General features: G+C 42.1%; 1 protein-coding gene across 2 annotated transcripts; it reads right to left on the reverse strand.

Moving 5' to 3' along the window:
* Positions 1–220: 220 nt before the first annotated feature.
* Positions 221–18,673, reverse strand: Znf606 (zinc finger protein 606). Of its 2 annotated transcripts, XM_052170958.1 has the most exons (6): positions 18,259–18,673; positions 16,724–16,780; positions 16,175–16,236; positions 8,260–8,386; positions 7,913–8,008; positions 221–4,151 (listed from the first exon to the last, which is right to left on the reverse strand). In XM_052170958.1, exons 2-6 carry the CDS (start codon positions 16,770–16,772, stop codon positions 2,170–2,172), a joined length of 2,316 nt encoding a protein of 771 aa, XP_052026918.1. In that variant the 5' UTR covers positions 16,773–16,780; positions 18,259–18,673; the 3' UTR covers positions 221–2,169. The 2 variants fall into 2 exon arrangements, with proteins under 2 accessions (XP_052026918.1, XP_052026925.1); XM_052170965.1 differs by lacking the exons at positions 16,724–16,780; positions 18,259–18,673 and adding an exon at positions 16,010–16,060 and having other exon boundaries at positions 16,175–16,189.
* Positions 18,674–20,359: the final 1,686 nt, after the last annotated feature.

A 20,359-nucleotide genomic window follows, 5' to 3' on the forward strand; every position in this document is an offset into this window, starting at 1 on the left:
AAACATTTTTTAAGAGATACTATTGCTTGATAATAAGACCATAAAATAAGATGCCAGAGTATTTATGGAATATTGCATATGATATATGGAATTCCTCAGGAACCTATAAATCTAAGAAATAGGGCTTGTTTGGGATATTAAAATGCAAGATACATATCATTTTGGCAGAATGATTCTAAATACATTTTTGGCACTCTTTTACAGAGGCCATATTAGTACTATATCCAGAAGTCTTTGCAAAAATCACAATTAAAAAAATCATCAGTTACTTTTTGCCATAACATTTATTAAGTGACTATTAGACCCTGCAAAGGAGGGCACTAAATGTTACATCCTAAGTTGCCTGAAGCTCTAAGAGTCAGCAGTGAATGCACTATCTTAACACAAGTATGCCATCAATTCTTACAATGGGGGAGTCCAGGACCCTAAAAGGTTAAGTGAATCTTATGTGCCCCAAATTTCTTCTCAATATCTGCATATCTAGAAACAATCCTTGCCTGAGTCCAAGGATCCCTTTTGCTCCTTTGTTCCTGAAAAGGAACTTCCTTACTGTTGGTGATGAACTCAGGCAGAACTCTCTTCCTGAATCCTCCATCCCATCAAGCAATCATTTCATGTAGAGAAGATAAGAGGTTAATAATGAACTCAGAGGTACCTTGAGGACTGGTGTGCCAATAGGCACTAGTTTCCAACATGTCAAAGGACAAACGCCCTTGCCTCCGCTTTAACTGAAACCCCATGGAAAAGTCCTTACCCTTGCTCAAGTTCATACTGCCCGGCTGTCTGTGACCCTTAAACCCAGGACCCAGAAAACATAGTAGTTTCTGTGTCCTTCTCAGAGCTATTCATATTCCAGAGATTGTGGTTTACATATTAGTAGAAATCCTTCGGGATATAGGAACTAGGTAACCAGGTTTCCATTAGTTAGGATATTCTTGATTTTTATTACCAAATATTATTATAAAAACACTGAACAAAAGTGAGAAAACACAGCGGTTAAAAACACAAACTCTGGAGCCAAACAATCTTAAAAGTGCACTCCCTATTAGATGTGTCTCCTGGGAAAGTTATTCAACACCTCTGCTTCTGTTAATCTATTTGTAAACCTGGGGGTAGTAACAATGCCTACTTCATAGAGTTAAGGGAATTGAACAAGTTAATATATTTTAAAAAACAAATTTAAAAGGAGGCCTAGCACATGGTGCTTATGTATTTGTAAAACAAAAACTAAAACTAAACTAAAACAAAACAAAACAAAAACCATTAAATTAACTGTGTTAATTTCTCCATGGTTCTAAGAGGTCTTTACCTAAACAGACATGGATGCTATAGTAGATGATGTTATAGTAGATGTTTATATACAATCCTGTTCTTATTGTTGTTTCTTCAGTTATGTATATTGCTAGTGCACACAATTATAATTTATAGTGATTGCCTAAAAGAGTTATAACTGCCCAGTAATTCACTGATATGCACCAATGGACACTGACAGTATATTATAGTATATTACTAAGTATTGATTTCTGTTTCAAAACTCAGACTCATATTTCTATGCAACAGGCTTTCTATCTTCCATCACCAGTGATCTCCTGTACTAATCTTTTCTAAAGAGGTTAACCTTGATCAACGGTAAATATCCCACTCAGTACTACATTAGTTTTTTTCATGAATGCAGACTTGATATTCCATATTCTATCTCTTAAAGAGCACCTAGATCATCCCCTTGTAATAGCAAAATTTGTCTCTATCATTATGCACAAAATGTTAATGTAAAACTTCCCATTGAGTATCCCAGGTACTATCTTTCCAGTTAAAACACTATTCTTGGCACAAGACTTTCCTCTTAATAATGCACAAACTTCTACATTTTGATGTACAAATCACAGCTTTTGCTAGAATACTTCATTCACCTAATCATGTTCCTCAAATATGGATTCCTTGTGGACCACATAAGCAGCTTAGAACTTTTTTTCCTGTAATTTCCTACCATTGAATACAAGCTACATAACTGCTGAAAGGTTTTCTCTAGTCTTCATTTATGTCACCCATAAAGTTTCTTCTAAAAAGAGATGTCCTGTTGTATAGTAAAAACAGTTTAACTAAATTCTTAGTGAAAAATTTCCCTCTTGGTTATATTTATAGGGTCCCCCACCCCAAAGTCTTTGACAGTTACAGTTTTTCTTCACTGTGATTTTTCTGATGTTGAAGTAAGGCCGAATGGCCACTAAAGGCTCTTCCACACTGATTGCATATAAAGCGTTTCTCTCCACTGTGCATTCTCTGATGAATAATCAGGGAAGAATTCTTACAGAAAGCTTTTTCACAATGATTGCATTTGTAGGGTTTCTCTCCGGTATGGTTTCTCAAGTGTACAATAAGGGAAGAACTCTCATTAAATGCCTTCCCACACTCATTGCACCGGTACGGTTTCTCTCCAGTATGGGTTCTCCGGTGTGCAATTAGGTGAGAGCTACAATTAAAGGATCGTTCACATTGATTACATTTATAGGGTTTCTCACCAGTGTGAATTCTCCGATGAGCAACAAGGTGACAGCTCTGACTGAAGGACTTTCCACATTTACTGCACTCGTAGGGCTTTTCTCCGGTGTGAGTCCTTTGGTGCCTGACAAGGTGAGCCATCTGGCTGCAGGATTTCCCACATTTATTACATTCATAGGGCTTGATTCCAGAATGAATAATTTCATGTTTTGTAAGGGCAGAACGCTCTCTGAAAGCTTTGCCGCATTCTTGACAGTTATAAGGCTTCTCTCCTGTGTGGGTTCTCTGGTGAGCAATAAGATGGGAACTCCAGCTGAAGGACTTGCCACACTCAGTGCATTTATACGGCTTTGCCCCAGAGTGCGTTCTTTCATGTTTACTAAGGGCTGAATAGTCCCTGAAAGCCTTTTCACATTCATCACATTTAAAGGGTTTCTCTCCAGTATGCATCCGCATGTGGGCAATAAGATGGGAACTCCAGCTAAAAGACTTGCCACATTCAGTACACTCAAAAGGTTTCTCTCCAGTATGAGTTCTCTGATGTCCAATAAGATGGGAGTTCCAGTTGAAAGATTTCCCACATTCACTACATACATAAGGTTTTTCTCCTGTATGAATTCTTGTGTGTACAATAAGATGAGAATTCCAACTGAAGGCTTTCCCACATTTGTTACATTCATAGGGTTTTACTCCAGTGTGAGTCCGTTCATGCTTAGTAAGGGCTGAACGATTCCTAAAAACTTTTCCACATTTTTCACATTCATAGGGTTTTTCTCCAGGATGAGTTTTCTTATGCTGAATAAGGTAAGAGCTCCAGATAAAAGATGCTCCACATTTGTTGAATTCATAGGGTTTTTCTGCAGTGTATGTGCTTGTATGTTGAGTAAGTAATGAGTCATAACCAAAGACTTTCTCCCATTCATTGTATTTACATGCTTTTTCTACACCCCCAATTTTTTGATGTCCCATAAAAGATGAGAAATAAAAGACATTCTCATATTCTTTATATTTTTCATACTGGTTTCCTCCAATTTGAAGTCTTGGGTGTTCAATAAGTGATGGGCTCTGGTTAAAGATATGGTGGAATTTCTTATATCCACAGAGTTTCTCTCCTGTATTTACTGCTTTATGATCACCAAACTGTATAATATGATTGAAAGACTTCACAGCATCAGTACATTTGAACAGATTATCTCCAGTTTGCATTTTTGCAGGGTATACAGGCTGAGTAGACTGGCAGAAGGCTTTATCATAATTATTATTTTCACAGGTAACCTTATCTGCATACATTATAGTTGAATTATATTTCCAACTTTCAAGATGTGTATCAGGTTTGTAGAAATGTTCTAATTGAGAAACCCTCTGAGAAGGAATTAAGTTTAAGCTTTGGTTGTACTCTGCGCCTAGTTCACAGAATTCAGAACCTTGTTGAGAAAGTACTTGTTTTTGCATGAAGACCATTTGCTTCATACCTGCGCTCTGGTTCATGTGATACATTTCTAATTGGTCTCCATATCCCAAAACTCCTAGCCTGGAGAGCCAAGGATTGTCCCATACGTATCTTTCTACCATCATTCCATTGCTGGATTGCTCTTCCTCAAAAACACTCTGTGCTGGAATCAATGCTTTGCTTTCAACATTTCTCATCCACTCTGAAACAGAAGCAGGGAGAACTGTGAGTGCGAAAGACCTCAGGATGCACTGGGGAGATTTATTATTCACACTATGGAAAAAGCTAGAGTGTATTTCATTTCAAGTCCAGACATAAAAGCCAGAGAAATAGTGAAAAGTAAACTGCTAACTTCAAAAGAAGCTATATCATGACACTAATAAAACCATTGAGTACTTTCACATGAAAAGGAGGATTTACAGAAAAAGTTACCCATTCAGGACTGAGCTACTCAAACCACGCACATTACTAACCTGGCGTGATTCATGGCTCAGCCTTAGCTAACCACTAAGAATCAAGACTATGAAATGAAATGCTGTAAATATTATAACAGCTTTTCATGTTCATGGCCTTAGAGCAAACTCTACCAATTTCTCTAGATAGCTTGTAATTAATGACATTTCTAGTGAACATATGCCTTCTTTCTAAAGATCTGGAGTATGTGGTTGGCTTCCTCTGGACCCTACTGATATTGCTTTATATTCTTTTATATAACAAACCATAACCCTGATGGTAGTGAATGTCAAGTCCTATAAGTCATCCTAGTGTTATCAATGGGGTAGCAGTAGATACCTTTGACAAAAAAGATACAATGAAGACGAGTAGGAAGAAAAGAAAGATGGAAGGAGGGAACAGACAAACAGAGAGAGGGTAGGGAGGAAAGGATGAAGGCAAGGGAGGAAAGGGAAGACAGGATGGGCTTAATGAATAAGCATACAGGCCTTTGGCAAGTAATGTTTACATCATTAAATATAGTTATAATTTACTTCTGTATTATAGTGTGTGTGTGTGTGTGTCTGTGAGATAAAGTATCACCAAAAGATTTCAAATCAGGAGGTTATAATAAACTACTATTACAAAATTTGTTGTTCCAGAATCCAGTCAAGATTTAAACACATAAAGACTTATCAGCTCAGAGGGAAATGTCATCACAGTTTAAAGATTCTTCTAAAGAAGTAATTTCGTTTTTTTTTTTTTAATTTTATTTATTTTTGGTTTTTTGAGACATGGTTTCTCTGTGTAGCCCTGGCTGTCCTGGAACTCACTCTGTAGACCAGGCTGGCCTCAAACTCAAATCCACCCGCCTCTGCCTCCCAAGTGCTGGGATTAAAGGCGTGCACCACCAAGGCCAGGCTCTAAAGAAGCAATTTCTGTGACCACTACAAAATCATTTTTAGAGCACTGGTGTAAGAGATAGATTAGAAAAATAGCACAGTATGGTAAAATAGTCATGTGAGTTGAAGTCTACCATATGTATTTAAATACTAACTCTACCACTAAACCTAAATGGACTTTGTGTTGGCCGAATGTTAGTCATTCAGCAAAATGCATGCCAAATTTTGCATGTGTGTAATCAGCAATGTTTCATCATAAATGGAGTATCAGTCCAATAAGCAATAGAATGTGTATTAACTTCCTACTACTATTAAAATAAGTTATCACATATTTAGTGACTTACAGTAACACAGATTTATTATCTTATAGTTCTAGAAGTCAAGACCCAGAACAACCACTAACTATCTGGGGTTCTCTGAAGACCCACAGCAAAGGCTGGTCTTTGACCTAACAAATAAAGAAAACACAAGGTTCTAAAAATTTCTGGCAGGAAGCTGAGGTAGAGCATATCAGTGAGACCAATGATACAATTACGAAAAGGAGAAAAAGAAAAAACTGAGTTACAACATGATCATAGAGGTGGTAAAAGTGACAACCTAGAAGGTCACATGATTAATTAATTAAACTGTTTAAACCCAAAAGGAGAATCCAGGAGGCAACAAAAGACAAGCAACTCTTTACATAGACAATCCTTAATATTACAAGTAATAATAATATTACTCAGTTGGGTGGTGGTGGCGCACACCTGTAATCCCAGCACTCTGGGAGGCAGAGGCAGGCGATTTCTGAGTTCGAGGCCAGCCTGGTCTACAGAGTGAGTTCCAGGACAGCCAGGGCTATAACAGAGAAACCCTGTCTCGAAAAAACCAAATGCAAAAAACCAAATATATATATAAATTACTCATCAGAAACTATGGAAGCCAATATAAAAATTCCACCAACCATGAACTTTATACCCATTAAAATTATCAAATTATTCCAAGATAAAACCATGGAATTTGTTGCTAACAAACCTGTCCCACAAGAAATGCTAATAGCTGCTTGGGAGATGGTTCACAGGTAAGCGTGTTACTCCTATTGCAGAAGACCTCAGTTCAATTCCTAGCTAACAACCATCTATAACTACGGTTCCAGAGAATCTAATGACCTCTTTGGTAATGCATGTACATTAGGTGTATGTGCATGTGTGTGTGCGCGCACACACACACACACAGACACACACAGACACACACAGACACACACAATTAAAATATTTTTAAGCAAGCAAGCAAGCAAGCAAGCAAGCAAGCAATGCTAACAGGAGCTGAAGAAAAGGTTCAGCAGTCAAGAAAATATTGCTGAGGACCCGGAGTTGAGTTTCCAGCATCTAAGTCAGATAGCATAAAACTACCTATAATTTTAGGCACTTGCACTAAGTTGTGTGCTCATGCATACACATAAATAAAAAAATAATTTTAAAAGAGGAATGCTAAAAGAAGTCCTTTAGGCTGATATAAGAAAACACGAAGAAACAACTCAACACTACTAAAGAAATATTTTTCCCCCTTTTTTTTTCTGTTTTTGGGGACAGGGTCTCTATGTAGCCTTGCCTGTCCTGCAACTCAATATGTAGACCAGGCTAGCCTTGAACTCACAGAGATTCACCTGCCTCTGCCTCCCAAGTGCTCAGAATTAAAGGCGTGCACCACCACACCCAGTGAATAATATTGTTTTATTTGATTTAGAGATAAGATAACCCTGGCCATAAGGCTAAGTGATCCACCAACCTTGACAACCAAAACCTTTCATATGCTGGAGGGAGAAAACGGACTCCTACAAGTCAGCTTCTATCCTCCATAAGGGTGCCCACCTATCCTACTCCCCCCACCCCCACACAAGTAAATGTCATTTAAAAGGAAGAATTCTAACAACTGAAACTTACAAAGGTATGTCATTAGTTACAAATGACTAGTGTGCTACTAACATAAAATGCACAAGTGTGTAAAAGAGAGCAAGCTGTACAACAGCAGAGTTTCTGAATACTAATGATTAAATTAATAGTAATTCAAATAAGAATATTATAGGGGTGCTAAGTGTAAGCCTCAGTACAACCAATAAGGCAGTAACAAAACAAGCAATTCCAAAGTAAAAGAGAAGTGGTGACCTGCACACTGAAGCGTCAGTAAGTGGTAATGCGGTGAGAGCAGAGAGTGTATGTGAGATTTCAACACACATTTTATGTTGCTTTGAGTTTTTTAAACCACGAGAAAACAGTCTAAATTCTAAAACTAATTTTTTGTAAATAAGTGTTTAAGGCCATGGACTACAATTTAGAATTTTAAAAATAATTTTTTACATAGGTAAATAACTGAGACCTTAGCTTAGAGAAGGTACAGGAAATATGAACAACCACAAAGCAGACAGAAAAGTGTGTGTGTGTGTGTAGGCGGAGGGATTCAGGATACAAATGCAGTTTTACGAGATGCTCTGCTTTCAATCAGTAGCAGATGGAAAGGAAACATGAAGATGAAAATGTCCTCGAGGGACTCCTGGATGTATCAGAAAATAACACCTCTCTACCTTTGGCCCACTTCTCAAAAGGAAAGCCTTGAGGCCGAGTTCCTCATTTATGCCTGGGCATCAGCTCACCTGGACAGCTGCTGTTAGGATGCCCTTGCTCCACTGACCACGGCTCTTCTCCTTGTTCCAACTGGGAGATGACATCAGGCTTAGCAATCTGATTTCCTACACATGGAGGAAAGACATGGGACTTTGGTGACAAAGCTTTGGAGTTGCCAAAGAAATCTTCCCTTGTCTAGTCCTACTGTGAGTCCTCACTTATGCAGAATATGCACATCCTTCTCCTTTCATACTTCATAAATATTAGGAATTTCAAAGTTCACGATAATCTTAGTCCTTCAGAGATACAACATAGTTTTTTCACAGAGTAGCTGAAGACACTGTGGAGGAATCGGTTTTGCCAGTTCCCACCTTACCCACAGAAAGCAGGTGTCCATAGGTCTCCAGCATCACATCACGGTACAGTGCTCGCTGAACAAGGTCTAGCTGTCCCCATTCTTCTTGGGTAAAGGCCACAGCCACATCTTTGAAAGTCACTGGTTCCTGAAAGAGGATATATGATCCTTCTCAGCTGGTGGCAAACCTTTCCAAATTTTCTAGGGATGGAAAGAGGCTGATAGCCTCTGAGAAGAGGAGACAGGATGTAAAGGACCCACTAGAAAGTATCAACAATCTAGTCAGGTGTGGTGATTTACTTTAATCAAAGCACGTGGGAGGCAGAGGTAGGTGGATCTCTGTAAGTTTGAGGCCAGCCCAGACTACATAGTAAGTTCCAGGACAGCCTGGCTATATAAAGAGAGACTTGTCTTCTAGCTGCTATGTGTCAAGTTTAACTGAGTAGCACAACATAAAGGGTACTCATCACGACATCTAAATATCTAGAGGGGAATATGCACACACACATTAATTAAACATCATGAGTCAGAAAGAGAAACCTGGAGGCAGTAAGAGGCACACTGAGGAGCTTCAATGTATTTCCTAGTTTATTTATTAGGAACCAGTTCTGGCAATAATGGCCACTATGAATAGAAATTTCACCTACCTCAACAATGCCCTGTCCTCTCAATACATAAATAAAATCTGGGACCAAAGTAGTAAGAGGGTACCTATGGACCAGAGATCTTGTGTTAGAAAAACCTTTGCTCCCGTATGTGGATCTGGGACCTGGAAGATGATCTGGAATCTGCCATCCTGATCACAGGAGAAAGTTTCCATTCACTGGTCACGTCCATCAAAGGACTGGAACTAAGGGTGAGTATGGTGGCCCAGAGCAGCCTGGGCTGAGTGAATTTGTTATAGCAGTGGTCAAAAACAGCTGAGTTAGAGAGAAACTGAAGCTGGCTAGCATAGTAACATTCACCTGTAATCTCATTTATTATCAGACATTGAAGCAAGAAAGTAGGAGCTGAGTTACCAGGTTCAATATAAGCCTTTGAAACATGGAGCCAAAAATAAATAAAGAAACCAGGCATGGAACAGGTCTATAACTCAGGGACTCGGAACATCGATGCAAAAGGATCAGAGTTTGAAGGCTACCTGCATGACCCTGTAAGAACTTGTTTCTAAGCAAACAAAAATATAAAATCAAAAGGGGAAAAGGAAAATGGAACCTAGAAAACTAGAGAAGACGAACACAAATCTAACCTGTTTGATTTCTGCAATGATTCTATCTTTTATACTTCTATGAAATCAATGTGAGACTTGATGTCCACCGACGCTCAGAGTGGAACTTGAGGTGTTACTGTCACAGGCAGAGTGTATGGGCTGTAAGCCACAAACCCTGTATCTATTTGCACCATAGGCCCAACAACTTTTCTATTTTCAAGGTCCAAATAACTGACTAGAACGTGGCTCCCTGGTTACATCAATCACTGATGCGGAATCAAGCCTAGGACACTCCTGCTGGGCTCATATGTGTGTCATGCATGCATCAGATGCACTCGTGGGGTTCTCTGACTCCCCTCCCTTAACAGCTTCTGACTTTTTCTTACCTTGATCCAACTTTTCCCACAGCCCTCCTTTGTGTTTGTTTATCACATCTTATAAACAACTTGTCACCTCTGGTCTGAACTAGCCCTCGCTACCTTTTTTTTTTTTTTTTTTTTTTTAAACTCTGCCCAACAAAACTGGATTTACTTCACCTTCAGAAGATGATTCGCTTAAAACAAAACCCCGATTCTTTTGCAAAGATTGCCAAAACTCAACCCCTGCAGACACCCCGACACATTCAGTCTTCCTGTACCCTATCAGTGCTGCTGAGCTATACTGAAGCATCTGCAGACAATGCACATGCACTGAAGGACCTTATTTTCAGCAAGCTCTCACCAAGATCCCTGTTGCTTTGAGACTGTTAAGCCTGGATGTAGATTTCTGCCTCCGCCTTTCCAAGACAAAGCACCTAAAAGTGTTGAACATACTAAACTCTTCTCAAAATACTCTCCAATTTTGGTGACAAAGTCAATTCCCTACTTTTCTTGTGGAAGTTTTTCCCAGACCTGTTTCCTTCAAATTTCCTGTTGTTTCTACATATTGACAGAGAAATATAAAAATGTAAGCACGATGAATTTTTGCAGGAAAGCTGAAAGGCCATGCTTACTACGTTGGGGTTTCTAGTCCTTGTTTCTTTCTCTATCTCATCCTCCTTAACTCCCAGATCTCTAGCAAGCACCTTTTCTATGATTCCTATATCCTGCATGCATGCATATATGTATGGAGTCTTTTGCTGGATATTGGGTTTCTTAGATAACTAATCCTTCTGATTTTTCCCCTTGTGTGTCATAGTCTTGGCAGAGATGGAAGCCCAGGAATCTATTTCCAGTACAGAATTCTTTCTATCCACCCCCTCACTGAACTGATTCTTGTCCTGTAGTATCCTGTTCTGTTTTGTATTGCAACCTCTCCAGGCTAAGAGCAGGAGAAGAGACCTTATAGTTGTTTGAAAATTGGTTGAATCTACTATCTGGGAGTTAAGGAGGACAAGAGAAAGAGAAAGAAACAGTAAAAAATACGCAGCCTTACTAGCAATCATTCAAACTAAAGTAATGCAAGGCACCTTTCTGACCTCACAATTAAAAACACAACAACAACAACAACAACAACCTGATGTTAAGAGTAAACAAAGATGTAAGAAAATGGGTATTTTCTCTCAGGATGGAGAGACTGAGCAGTAGCTACAGCCACAGCCCAGCCGCAGCAGCATCAGCAACAACAACAACAGCCCTAAACCCCAAGACCCAGTAAAGTTCTGCTTCGAGGGTCACACATACGCAAGCAGTTATACATATTCAACATGAAATAACAGGAACACTGGCACAACTTTGGCTGACATCGCAATGAAGACAGGAGTTTAGCCAATCCATAAAAGGATGGATAGAATATGGAAATTTGGTGAAGGCTAGTGCCTGGGAGTACAGAAGGAACAAACCTGTTTATTTCTACTAAAGAGAACATACCTCAAACTTTATCAAAGTAGGCTTTTAAAAAAATGCAGATGGAGCTAAAGAGATGACCAGGGGCTAAGGGCACTGACTGCGTTGCACAGCACCTGGTTTTAATTCCCAGCACCCACAGGGCAGGCAGCTGACAACCAGCAGTACTCCAGCCTTTGGTAATCCACTGCCCTTTTTTGTATTCCACAGGCATGTATAGACAAACATGCAGGTAGAACACCCATGCACATAAAACAACAACAACTCTACCAAACAAACAAAAAACAAAACCTTCAAAGCTACTTGTAGGTTGTATAAGAGATTGTATCTACATATCAAAATAGATTCTGTATACAAGGAATCCATCCATGTTCAGTTTGTCTGACAGATTGAAGACTATGTAAAGACTGAAACATAAAGCAAATATAAAACAATTAACTACTGGAATTTGCAGGGCCAGTCCCCCTCCCTCTGTGGGTTGTTTCTCGAGACAGGGTCTCCATATGCATCACTGGCGGGCCTAGAGCTTGACATACAAGCCAGGCTGGCCTAGAACAGAGATATCTGCCTGTCTCTAACTCTCTAGCCCTGTTAAGGCATGTGCTGCCACACCTGGTTACAGTAGCTGTTTATTCAGAGATGGGGCTTAATTACTCTTTATACTTTGCTGTAATTACACAACTCGAAAAAGTATCCAGATTTTAAAAAGAAATATTAAACTAGGCCTGTAAAGACAGCCCTCCAGGTGAATACGCCATGTTGGGGCCACAAAATCAAAGGCGGCCTCATCTCAGGGATAAAGACCTATTAAAGACCTTTTGTTTGCAAAGGAAAATGAAAAACCCAGCAGCTGAAAGTGACAGTGGTTGGCAGTAGGCAGCGGTTTCTGTGGAGAAGGACACCCTCATCACCAAGAGCAGGGAGGAAGTTAAGGGTTCAGTGTGACTCACCAGCCACACACTTAAACCCTGGGGCCTAAGGCTGCTGAACACCGCCCCAGCTGTCTGCCTGGTACCGCTGCTGGCCGACAGAACGATTCAGGGTTGCTGCTTCATGGGACCCGTGGCATTTGTAAGTTTCGTCATCCACCACGGACTGCTGGTTGGCGAGCACACTGCCTGCTGGCCCATCTTACCAGCCAGTCTTGTTGTTGTTGTTGCTGTTTTCCAGGGGCTAATATTTATGCATGTGTGTCAGGGTGAATGTACGGCACTGTGTGCAGGTGCCAGTCAAATCCAGAGCAGGGTGTCAGAGCCTCTGGAACTAGAGTCACATGTAGTTGTGAATCACCTATCATGGATGCTGGGAACCAAACTCAGGTACTCTGAACAATAAGTACTCCTAAGCACAGAGCCATCTCTCCATCTCTCCAGTCCCCAGCTTTTTTTTTTTCTCTTTAAAGACAGAACCTCAAACTTAGGTCTCTCCTGCATTAGCCTCCAAAGTGCTGGGGTTATAAGCATGGACTATCATACAACAGGCTCACTATGTTCCTCACAATCCTGCTTAACTGAGAGGTTCTAGCCGGCTGTGGTGACGGATGCCTTTGACCCAGCATTGGAGAGGCAGAGGGAAGTAGAGTAGATCTCTTCTGAGTTCAGTGCCAATTCAATAGCGAGTTCCAGGCTAACGAGGATCTTAAGAAACCAATACAAGAACAATTCAAAATTCAAGTCCAAGTTTCCAACAGGGAAAATTCCAAAGTAGTGATCTGGGATGAGGGCCAGGACTATGTTCTCAAAAATCACAACTCTTCAGACATTACAAAGTGTTGTTATTTTAACTGTTTTATTTTTCTCAGCAATAGCTAGTCATTTTCAGAATGTCTCACATAGGTTAATAAGAAGAGTGCAGCATAGTGGTTAGTCAGGTTTCTTCACAGCATCTGATTATAGTTAACTTGTATTCTCCTGAGACTGACTGGGGCCCCGTCTAGTCTTCCTAGCCTACCTTCACTGCTGGTGGTTTTGTTATAGGATGTGAAAATGATGTTCACATTGTGACAGCAGTGAACCTTGGCCACTCAAGTTCTGGAGTCAACAGTCTATACTGCTATGACTTTGCTTGTGTATGTCTCTAGGTGATAATGAGCAAGAATTCCCCAAAGCATATGCTCTGAAGAATGTTTAGACCTTGAGGAAGCAACATATCCTGTTTAACAAGCAAGCAACAAATTCTTTTCCAAAGTGGTTGGACCAGTTTGCACTTCAGTCAGAATATGTAGCTGTTCTTGTTTGTCTTCTGCATGATTTTTGCCTATTTGGTGGGTATATAAATGTGTTTATCCAGCCCCCCCAAAAAAACCCTAAAACAAAAGACAAACTAGTATCTTCAGCAATAGGACCTTACCATTATGTTGGGGAGAGTATCGAATAGCCTTGGAAATAGTTCGTAATGTTGGAAGGGAGCCTAAGGAGCCCCTCTGGCCAATAACTCATCAATTGTAACCTATTCCTGCACTGATGCTTTATTTGTGACACCAGATAACCATCACCCTGAATCACTCCACCCCGCCTTCTGCTTCTGAGGGTCGGTGGCGCTGCTGCGATGAAAGCACACTGTCGGTCAGCTCACCTGCCAGCTCTCAAACTGAACGAGGAGGTTTTATTATTTGTTTAATTTGCGGGAAGGCATAAAGTTAAATAGGGATGTTACTTTAAAACATTTATCTCGGTATTTCACATTATCTTACTTTATTGCTTCATTATTTTAAGTTACAAGTAAAAGATCTATATTGAAAAATATTCACACTACTTTTTCCTTTTCATAGCAGAGAGTAAGCAGAATAAATTCAAATTTTATTAATTTTTAAAAAATAATTTAAAAATTTCCATTTGGAAGCATTAAGATTTACAAAACTGGAAAGAGACAAGGGGGCGGGGAGAACCGAGCCTGAGTCACAGAGAGAAACTCTAGATCAGCAGTTCTCAGCCCTCTTAATGCGGCTGTTCCGTCCCTCATGCTGTGCTCGCCCCCAACCAGAAGGTTATTTTTGTTACTACTTCATAACTGTAATTTGGCTACGGTTATAAATTGTAATGTAAATATCTGATATGCAACTTCTGTGAAAGTGACCAGCAAAGGTCACGACCCACACGCTGAGGACACTGATCTAGGCATTTTAAAGTATGAACTGACAATGGAGCTTAGCATTTAAACACGCGTTTAATTCTATCAGGTGCACCGATGTTCTGATCCGAGCACTCATGCTGGGCAGCTCAAAACCACATTTACCTCTATCTACAAAGGACCCAATATCGTCTCATCTCCTTGGGTGCCTGGGTATACACACACACACACACACACACACACACACAGTAAATTTTAAGTGGCTAGAGAGATGGCTCAGCAGTTGAGAGCAGTGTTTGCTCTACCAGTGTACAGACATACATGCAGGCAAAATACCCATACAGATAAATAAAAAACATTTTTTAAAATTAAGAAATAATAAATAAATGAGGGGGTAGGTTGGAAAGATGGGTCAGTGAGTAAAGTTGGCAATCTGAACTCAATCTCTGGAACCCCCATGAAGTGTTTTTTAAAATTAATAACCCTTAAAATGTGCCAAGTGGAAGAAGCGAGATTCAAAATGTCATATGTTACGATTCCATTTAAGTTAAATACCCAGAATAGGCAAATCCACAGAGTTGGAAATTGACCAGCATTTGCCAGGGACTGGAAGTAGGTAGAACGGGAGTGACTACAAGTGGACAGAACAGTTCTCCCTGGGGAGACAGAAATGTTCTAGAATGAGAAGCTGGAAGCACCATTTTAATACATTAAAAACCAATGAACTGTACGATTTAAAAGGTCAGCTTTCTAGTACGTAGATATTATCTCAATAAAGATATTATATTTTTTAAAAGAAAAAAAAAGACAAATGGCTGGATCTGACGAAGAGCCTAGATGTGAAGGGAAGCAGTGACACTGGCGTTCCCATGGTCCTCTCCTCCCTGAGGAGCCACCTGGGTGCTCTTACACACCCAGAGCCCTGCTGGAACCCCGTGAATCTCTCTGATCTTACCCCACCCTCCAGCTTCCAGACCCTGATCAGACTGAAGCCTTTGACACCAGCCTGCCTCTCACAGTCTCTCCACTGTACACCTTTCCAGACACATGGTGCCTCCTGAGGCCAACAATTCCGAGGTTCGTAGGTTGGCAACAGGAGTGCAGAGGAACCTGGGTTCTCCTAACTAGGTCAGCCTGAGTGTAGATACCAGTCATACAGTATGTGCAGACTGTAACATACCCGTAGAGCGTCGGGTAGGCCAGACACCTGCGTACCAGGATGCGCCCACCTGATGTACTGCTTTTATCTCTTGGCTTATTAGTCAAGGTAACCTCCCCTCCACAATTCTGCACCCCTACTGAGCGCTATGCAGATCTGCCTCATCTCTCAAGGCATCAGTGGACTGAGCTGTAAGAGAGCTTAAGGTTTCCCCTCCTTGTGTCGGAGCATGTCTAACCCCAGGCCAACTGAAGTGTCATTACCTGAGTGTGCTGCCTTAGAGATGGACTGTTAGGTCCTCCAGGGAACTGCTCCTGTTCTCAGAGCAAGCATGGGGTGTACTAGACAGCACCAGCCCGAGTCTGACCTGAACACGCGAGGACATACACGGGTTGGGCTGGCTGTCACTCATTCATCGTTCTCAGAGCAGCTGATGACAAGTGTCTCAGCTCTGTGGGGAGGCAGGTGACAGCAAAGCTGTATCATGGACAACTGACTGGATTCCCCTACCTGCATTCCGGAATCGCTCACTGGCTGACTCCTTGGCCCATGTTCTTACTGCTGTAAATTAAGGAACAATATCAACCAGGTGGCCAGGGGAAACCTGGGAACACCTTCCAAGAAAGAGCAGAAGTTCCACCTCACCTGCACGTGGGCTACTGGGAGTCCACCTACCTTTCTCCCCCCCTCCTCAGGGCTTCCCTCTACGTGCCATGCTGAATCCTGAGGACACAGAGCTGCGAATAGAAAAAGAAGTCATGGAGGCATCACTTCCTGCCAGGAGTTCATCATGCACCCTATAGAAATGAGAAGTGCTAGGCCCCGCCCCTGCTCCTACCATCCTCAGTAAGGAAGAAAGCCACTTCTTTACCCCATAGATGGAGGAGATGGATCTCGGAAAAGGTGACACATGAATCCTCACTGACCTATGTATGCTACGAGGCACCATCTGTGAGGAGCACTTTTCACAGACTCTCTGGTTGGAGCCCTGAATATCTAGACATTAATTCTCGTGTTACCTGTCCTAGAGATGTCATCATCACATTACCCCTACAGACACTTTCCGACTCTTCTTTATTCCCGCTCTGTGGTGAGATCTGGACTCCAAGCTCCTGTGCTAAAGAACCTCTGGGTCACCAGCTCTGACCCTAGCTATGGCAGATCACTGAAGGAACAGGACGGGACAAGGCAGCCAACAGCTGAGGGTACAAGTTCTTGACTCACCCCGGGAGACAGAAGGGTCAGCAGCCGCCACCTCCCAAGACTGGTCCATGAAGGCACCTGCAGAAAAGGGTCAGATGACGACTGACATACAAGAAAAAAGGAGCACGACAAAGTCCCACACAGAGTCCCAGGGCATAGAAACAAATCCAATAGCATCTGTAGACTATGACTTAACAACAAGGCAATTAAAAACAGAACCCTTTGAATGGCTGAATGAGTTTCTGATAAGATGTAACATCATCTAAATTTTAATTTTAAGTAAGATACTGCCTTGATGTCTACGGTGATGAAAACTTAAAGAGATAAAAGTACCACATATCATTATTAACATTGTTTTTAAAATACAGATTAATGTTAATAAGTGAAATACAATATTAAAGGAGAAAAACACAAGAGAAGTAAAAGCGTTTTGACTGTATGCATTGCCGTTTAAATAGTTCTATGAGTTACCAGACTATCTTATAGAGGTCCTTTTCAGAAGCTGACCATCAAATATACAAAACTTATGCTGTCTTTTACAAATACATTTCCTCTTAACCACTAATCTGTTCTAATTTTGTATCAAGACAGCTAGACCTTCCATTATCTCCCAAAGCTGGCGTCCTTTCTCAGCCCTATAGGGAAGGTGAAAAAAAAAAAGTCAGGAGGGCCACGGGGTGGTGGCTGCCATCCCTGAGGATCAATCAGCCAGGGTCCTGCCCAGGAGCACTGCAATTATCAGCCTAGAGACAAAGCAAAAAAAGACAAAATTGGCCCAGTCTCACAAAAAATCCAGTGAGAACAAAGAGATCCCATCCACAAAGGTAACAGAAAACCCCTAAGAAGCATGATTTTTTAAAAAAATATGCGCGCGCGTGGTAATTGTGCAAGAAATGGTGCACAAGTAATACCAGCAACGGGGAGGCAGACAGGAGAATCCCTGGGGATTCCTGACAAGTCAGTAGAGTGGAATTAGAAGGTTCCTGGTTCAGTAAGAGACCCTGTCTCAAAGCCAAGATAGAGAGCCACTGAAGAAGACCCCCAATACCAACCTCATATTTAACACAGACACATACACTTTAGGATAAAGTGTGATCGCCTGCAAAGGTTAAAGCCAACAACCTCCACCACCTGCAAGATCTTTGAGACTCAAGCCAAGACGTCGATCCCCTCCTATAGTCGCGTCAGAGACAAAAGTCTAGAGTCTGGAGTTAGACCCCACAAATGCATGGATTCTGGGTCTTTGTGAGGTCGGCAGCCTCTCGGTTGGCACTAAGCACTGGCACACTTACAGAGACTCAGACACCCCCGGATTTGAGCCAAAACTCAAGGCAAGCAAGTTGCAAGAACCATGCACGCACACCCCAACTGCACACCCTCCCCCCCATTTGTCACTTCAAATTTCAAAGAACCCAGAGCCCTTCCCAAGCCAGGTTTGACGCCCTTTACCGATCTTTGCTCGGAAGGGAACGGTTAAGAGCCTGGCTCTCCCTCCTTTCCTGGCCTCTGCAACCCGGTCGCTCCAGGCGCTGGTTTCTGCAAGCTTCCCGCCTTACCTGGCTCGCAGCCACCGGCCCCGACTCCGCGCGGTGGCTGAGCTGGCTCGGCGCAGCTGCACTGAGCGTCCGGCTTCGGTCCTGCACCGAGACCCCGTCCCGGGCCCGGCCTACTCGGCCCACTGGGGCCGGCCTTTCCCAGTCCGTAGAAAGAGCGCACGCAGACCCCGGAGCTGCAGGGTCGGGGGCAACCGGGACACCGAGTCGGCGAGAAAAGAGAAGACACCCTTTGCACCCCGGCACTGAACCAGCCCTGGCCGCAGGCGCCGCTTCCCCGTGGCGGTTCCGACCACCTGCCAGGCTCTCTGTGACAACGACATCTGTAGCCCCTCGGTCCAGAATAGGGCCTTACCTTGGCCCGGACAATGGCGGCCCCACCCCCCAGAGTCGACCAGGGCACACCGCGAGGGCTACTGGGAGTTGTAGTTTCAAGGAGACGCGCTTCACGCTGCTACCGGAAGTAGGTCAAAGTCATTTTCAGAGCATATCCATCGCAAGTCTGGCTCTTGAAATACCCAGACTCTTAGGTTTCGATTGTTTCCCCGTCGAGAAGGGCCGGTGGCTCTCTCACTTGCCACCTGTCCCCAACTGATGACAGCCAGGATAGGTTGGTAGGCAAGGAACCTCAGTTTGAGTCTCAGTAAAATGGCAGTTCAAGGTAGCTCCTTTTGAAGTTGGAGCTTGATGAGTGTGATTTCTAGGAAGCACTTCCCTCAACCTTGACAAAATTGAGAACGTGGTTGTTGTTACACCTTTATTTTATTTTTTATTTTTAGATGAAGAACCTAATTCAAACCTTGCTTATGAAGTCCCACTTCTGAGAACATCAGAAATTGTCCTCCAAACCTCTTTCAAGATGACAAAGCTTTATTTATTTATTTTATTTTATTAGACATTTGCTTTATTTACATTTCAAATGGTACCCCTTTACACGTTACCCCTGCGAAACCCCCTATCCCTCTCCCCCTGCTTCCCCCTTCCCCCATTTCCTCACTTGCATTCCCCTATTCTGGGGATTCGAGCTTCACAGGACTGACGGACGGCTTCTCCTCTGAAATGATGAGATGTCTGAAATGGTCATCTTCTGCTACATGTGTAGCTGGAGCCATGGGTCCTTCCATGTGTACTCTTTGGTTGGTGGTTTAGTCCCTGGGAGCTCTGGGGGTACAGGTTGGTACATGTTATTGTTCCTCCTGCTGGGCAGCAAACCTCTTCAGCTCCTTGGGTCCTTTCTCTAGCTGCACCATTGGGGACCCTATGCTCATTCTATTGGTTGGCTGTGAGCCATGGGTATTTTGATCCACTTTCCAATAAGGATCAAAGTATCCACATTTTGGTCTTCCTTCTTTTTGAGAGCTTCATGTGGTCTGTGAATTGTATTTTGGGTATTCCGGGAATTTGGGCTAACATCCACTTATCAGCGAGTATATACTGTGTGCGTTCTTATGTATTTGCGTTACCTCACTCAGGATGATATTTCCTAGTTCCATCCATTTGCCTAAGAATTTCATGGATTCATTGTTTTTAATAGCTGAGTAGCACTCCATTGTATAAATATACCACATTTTTCTGTATCCATTCCTCTATTGAGGGTTCTTTCCAGCTTCTGGCTATTATAAACAAGGCTGCTATGAACATAGTGGAGCATGTGTCCTTATTACATGTTGGAGCATCTTCTGGGTATATACCCAGGAGTAGTATAGCTGGGTCCTCAGGTAGTGCTATGCCCAGTTTTCTGAGGAACTGCCAAACTGATTTCCAGAGTGGTTTTACCAGCTTGCAATCCCACCAGCAATGGAAGAGTTCTCCTCTTTCTCCACATCCTCTCCAGCATTTGCTCTCCCCTGAGTTTTTGATCTTAGCCATTCTGACTGGTGTGAGGTGGAATCTCAGGGTTGTTTTGATTTACATTTACCTGATGATTAAGGATGGTGAACATTTATTTAGGTGTTTCTCAACCAATCGGTATTCCTCAGCTGAGAATTCTTTGTTTAGCTCTGTACCCCATTGTTTAAAAGCGTTATTTGGTTTTCTGGAGTCTAACGTCTTGAGTTCTTTGTATATATTGCATATTAGCCCTCTAGGATTGGTAAAGATCTTT

This window comes from Apodemus sylvaticus, chromosome 1, assembly GCF_947179515.1.
Source record: "Apodemus sylvaticus chromosome 1, mApoSyl1.1, whole genome shotgun sequence".
Classification (NCBI taxonomy): domain Eukaryota; kingdom Metazoa; phylum Chordata; class Mammalia; order Rodentia; family Muridae; genus Apodemus; species Apodemus sylvaticus.

Bases quoted from the DNA above. Each gene is read 5' to 3' on its own strand.
- Znf606 (XM_052170958.1), bottom strand. From the start codon at position 16,772: ATGGACCAGTCTTGGGAGGTGGCGGCTGCTGACCCTTCTGTCTCCCGG. The intron at 16,237-16,723 runs GTGAGTCAAGAA...TTCTATTCGCAG, and splicing joins TGACCCTTCTGTCTCCCGGG to CTCTGTGTCCTCAGGATTCA. The intron at 4,152-7,912 runs GTGAGCTGATGC...CTTCTGTTTCAG, and splicing joins TCCTAACAGCAGCTGTCCAG to AGTGGATGAGAAATGTTGAA.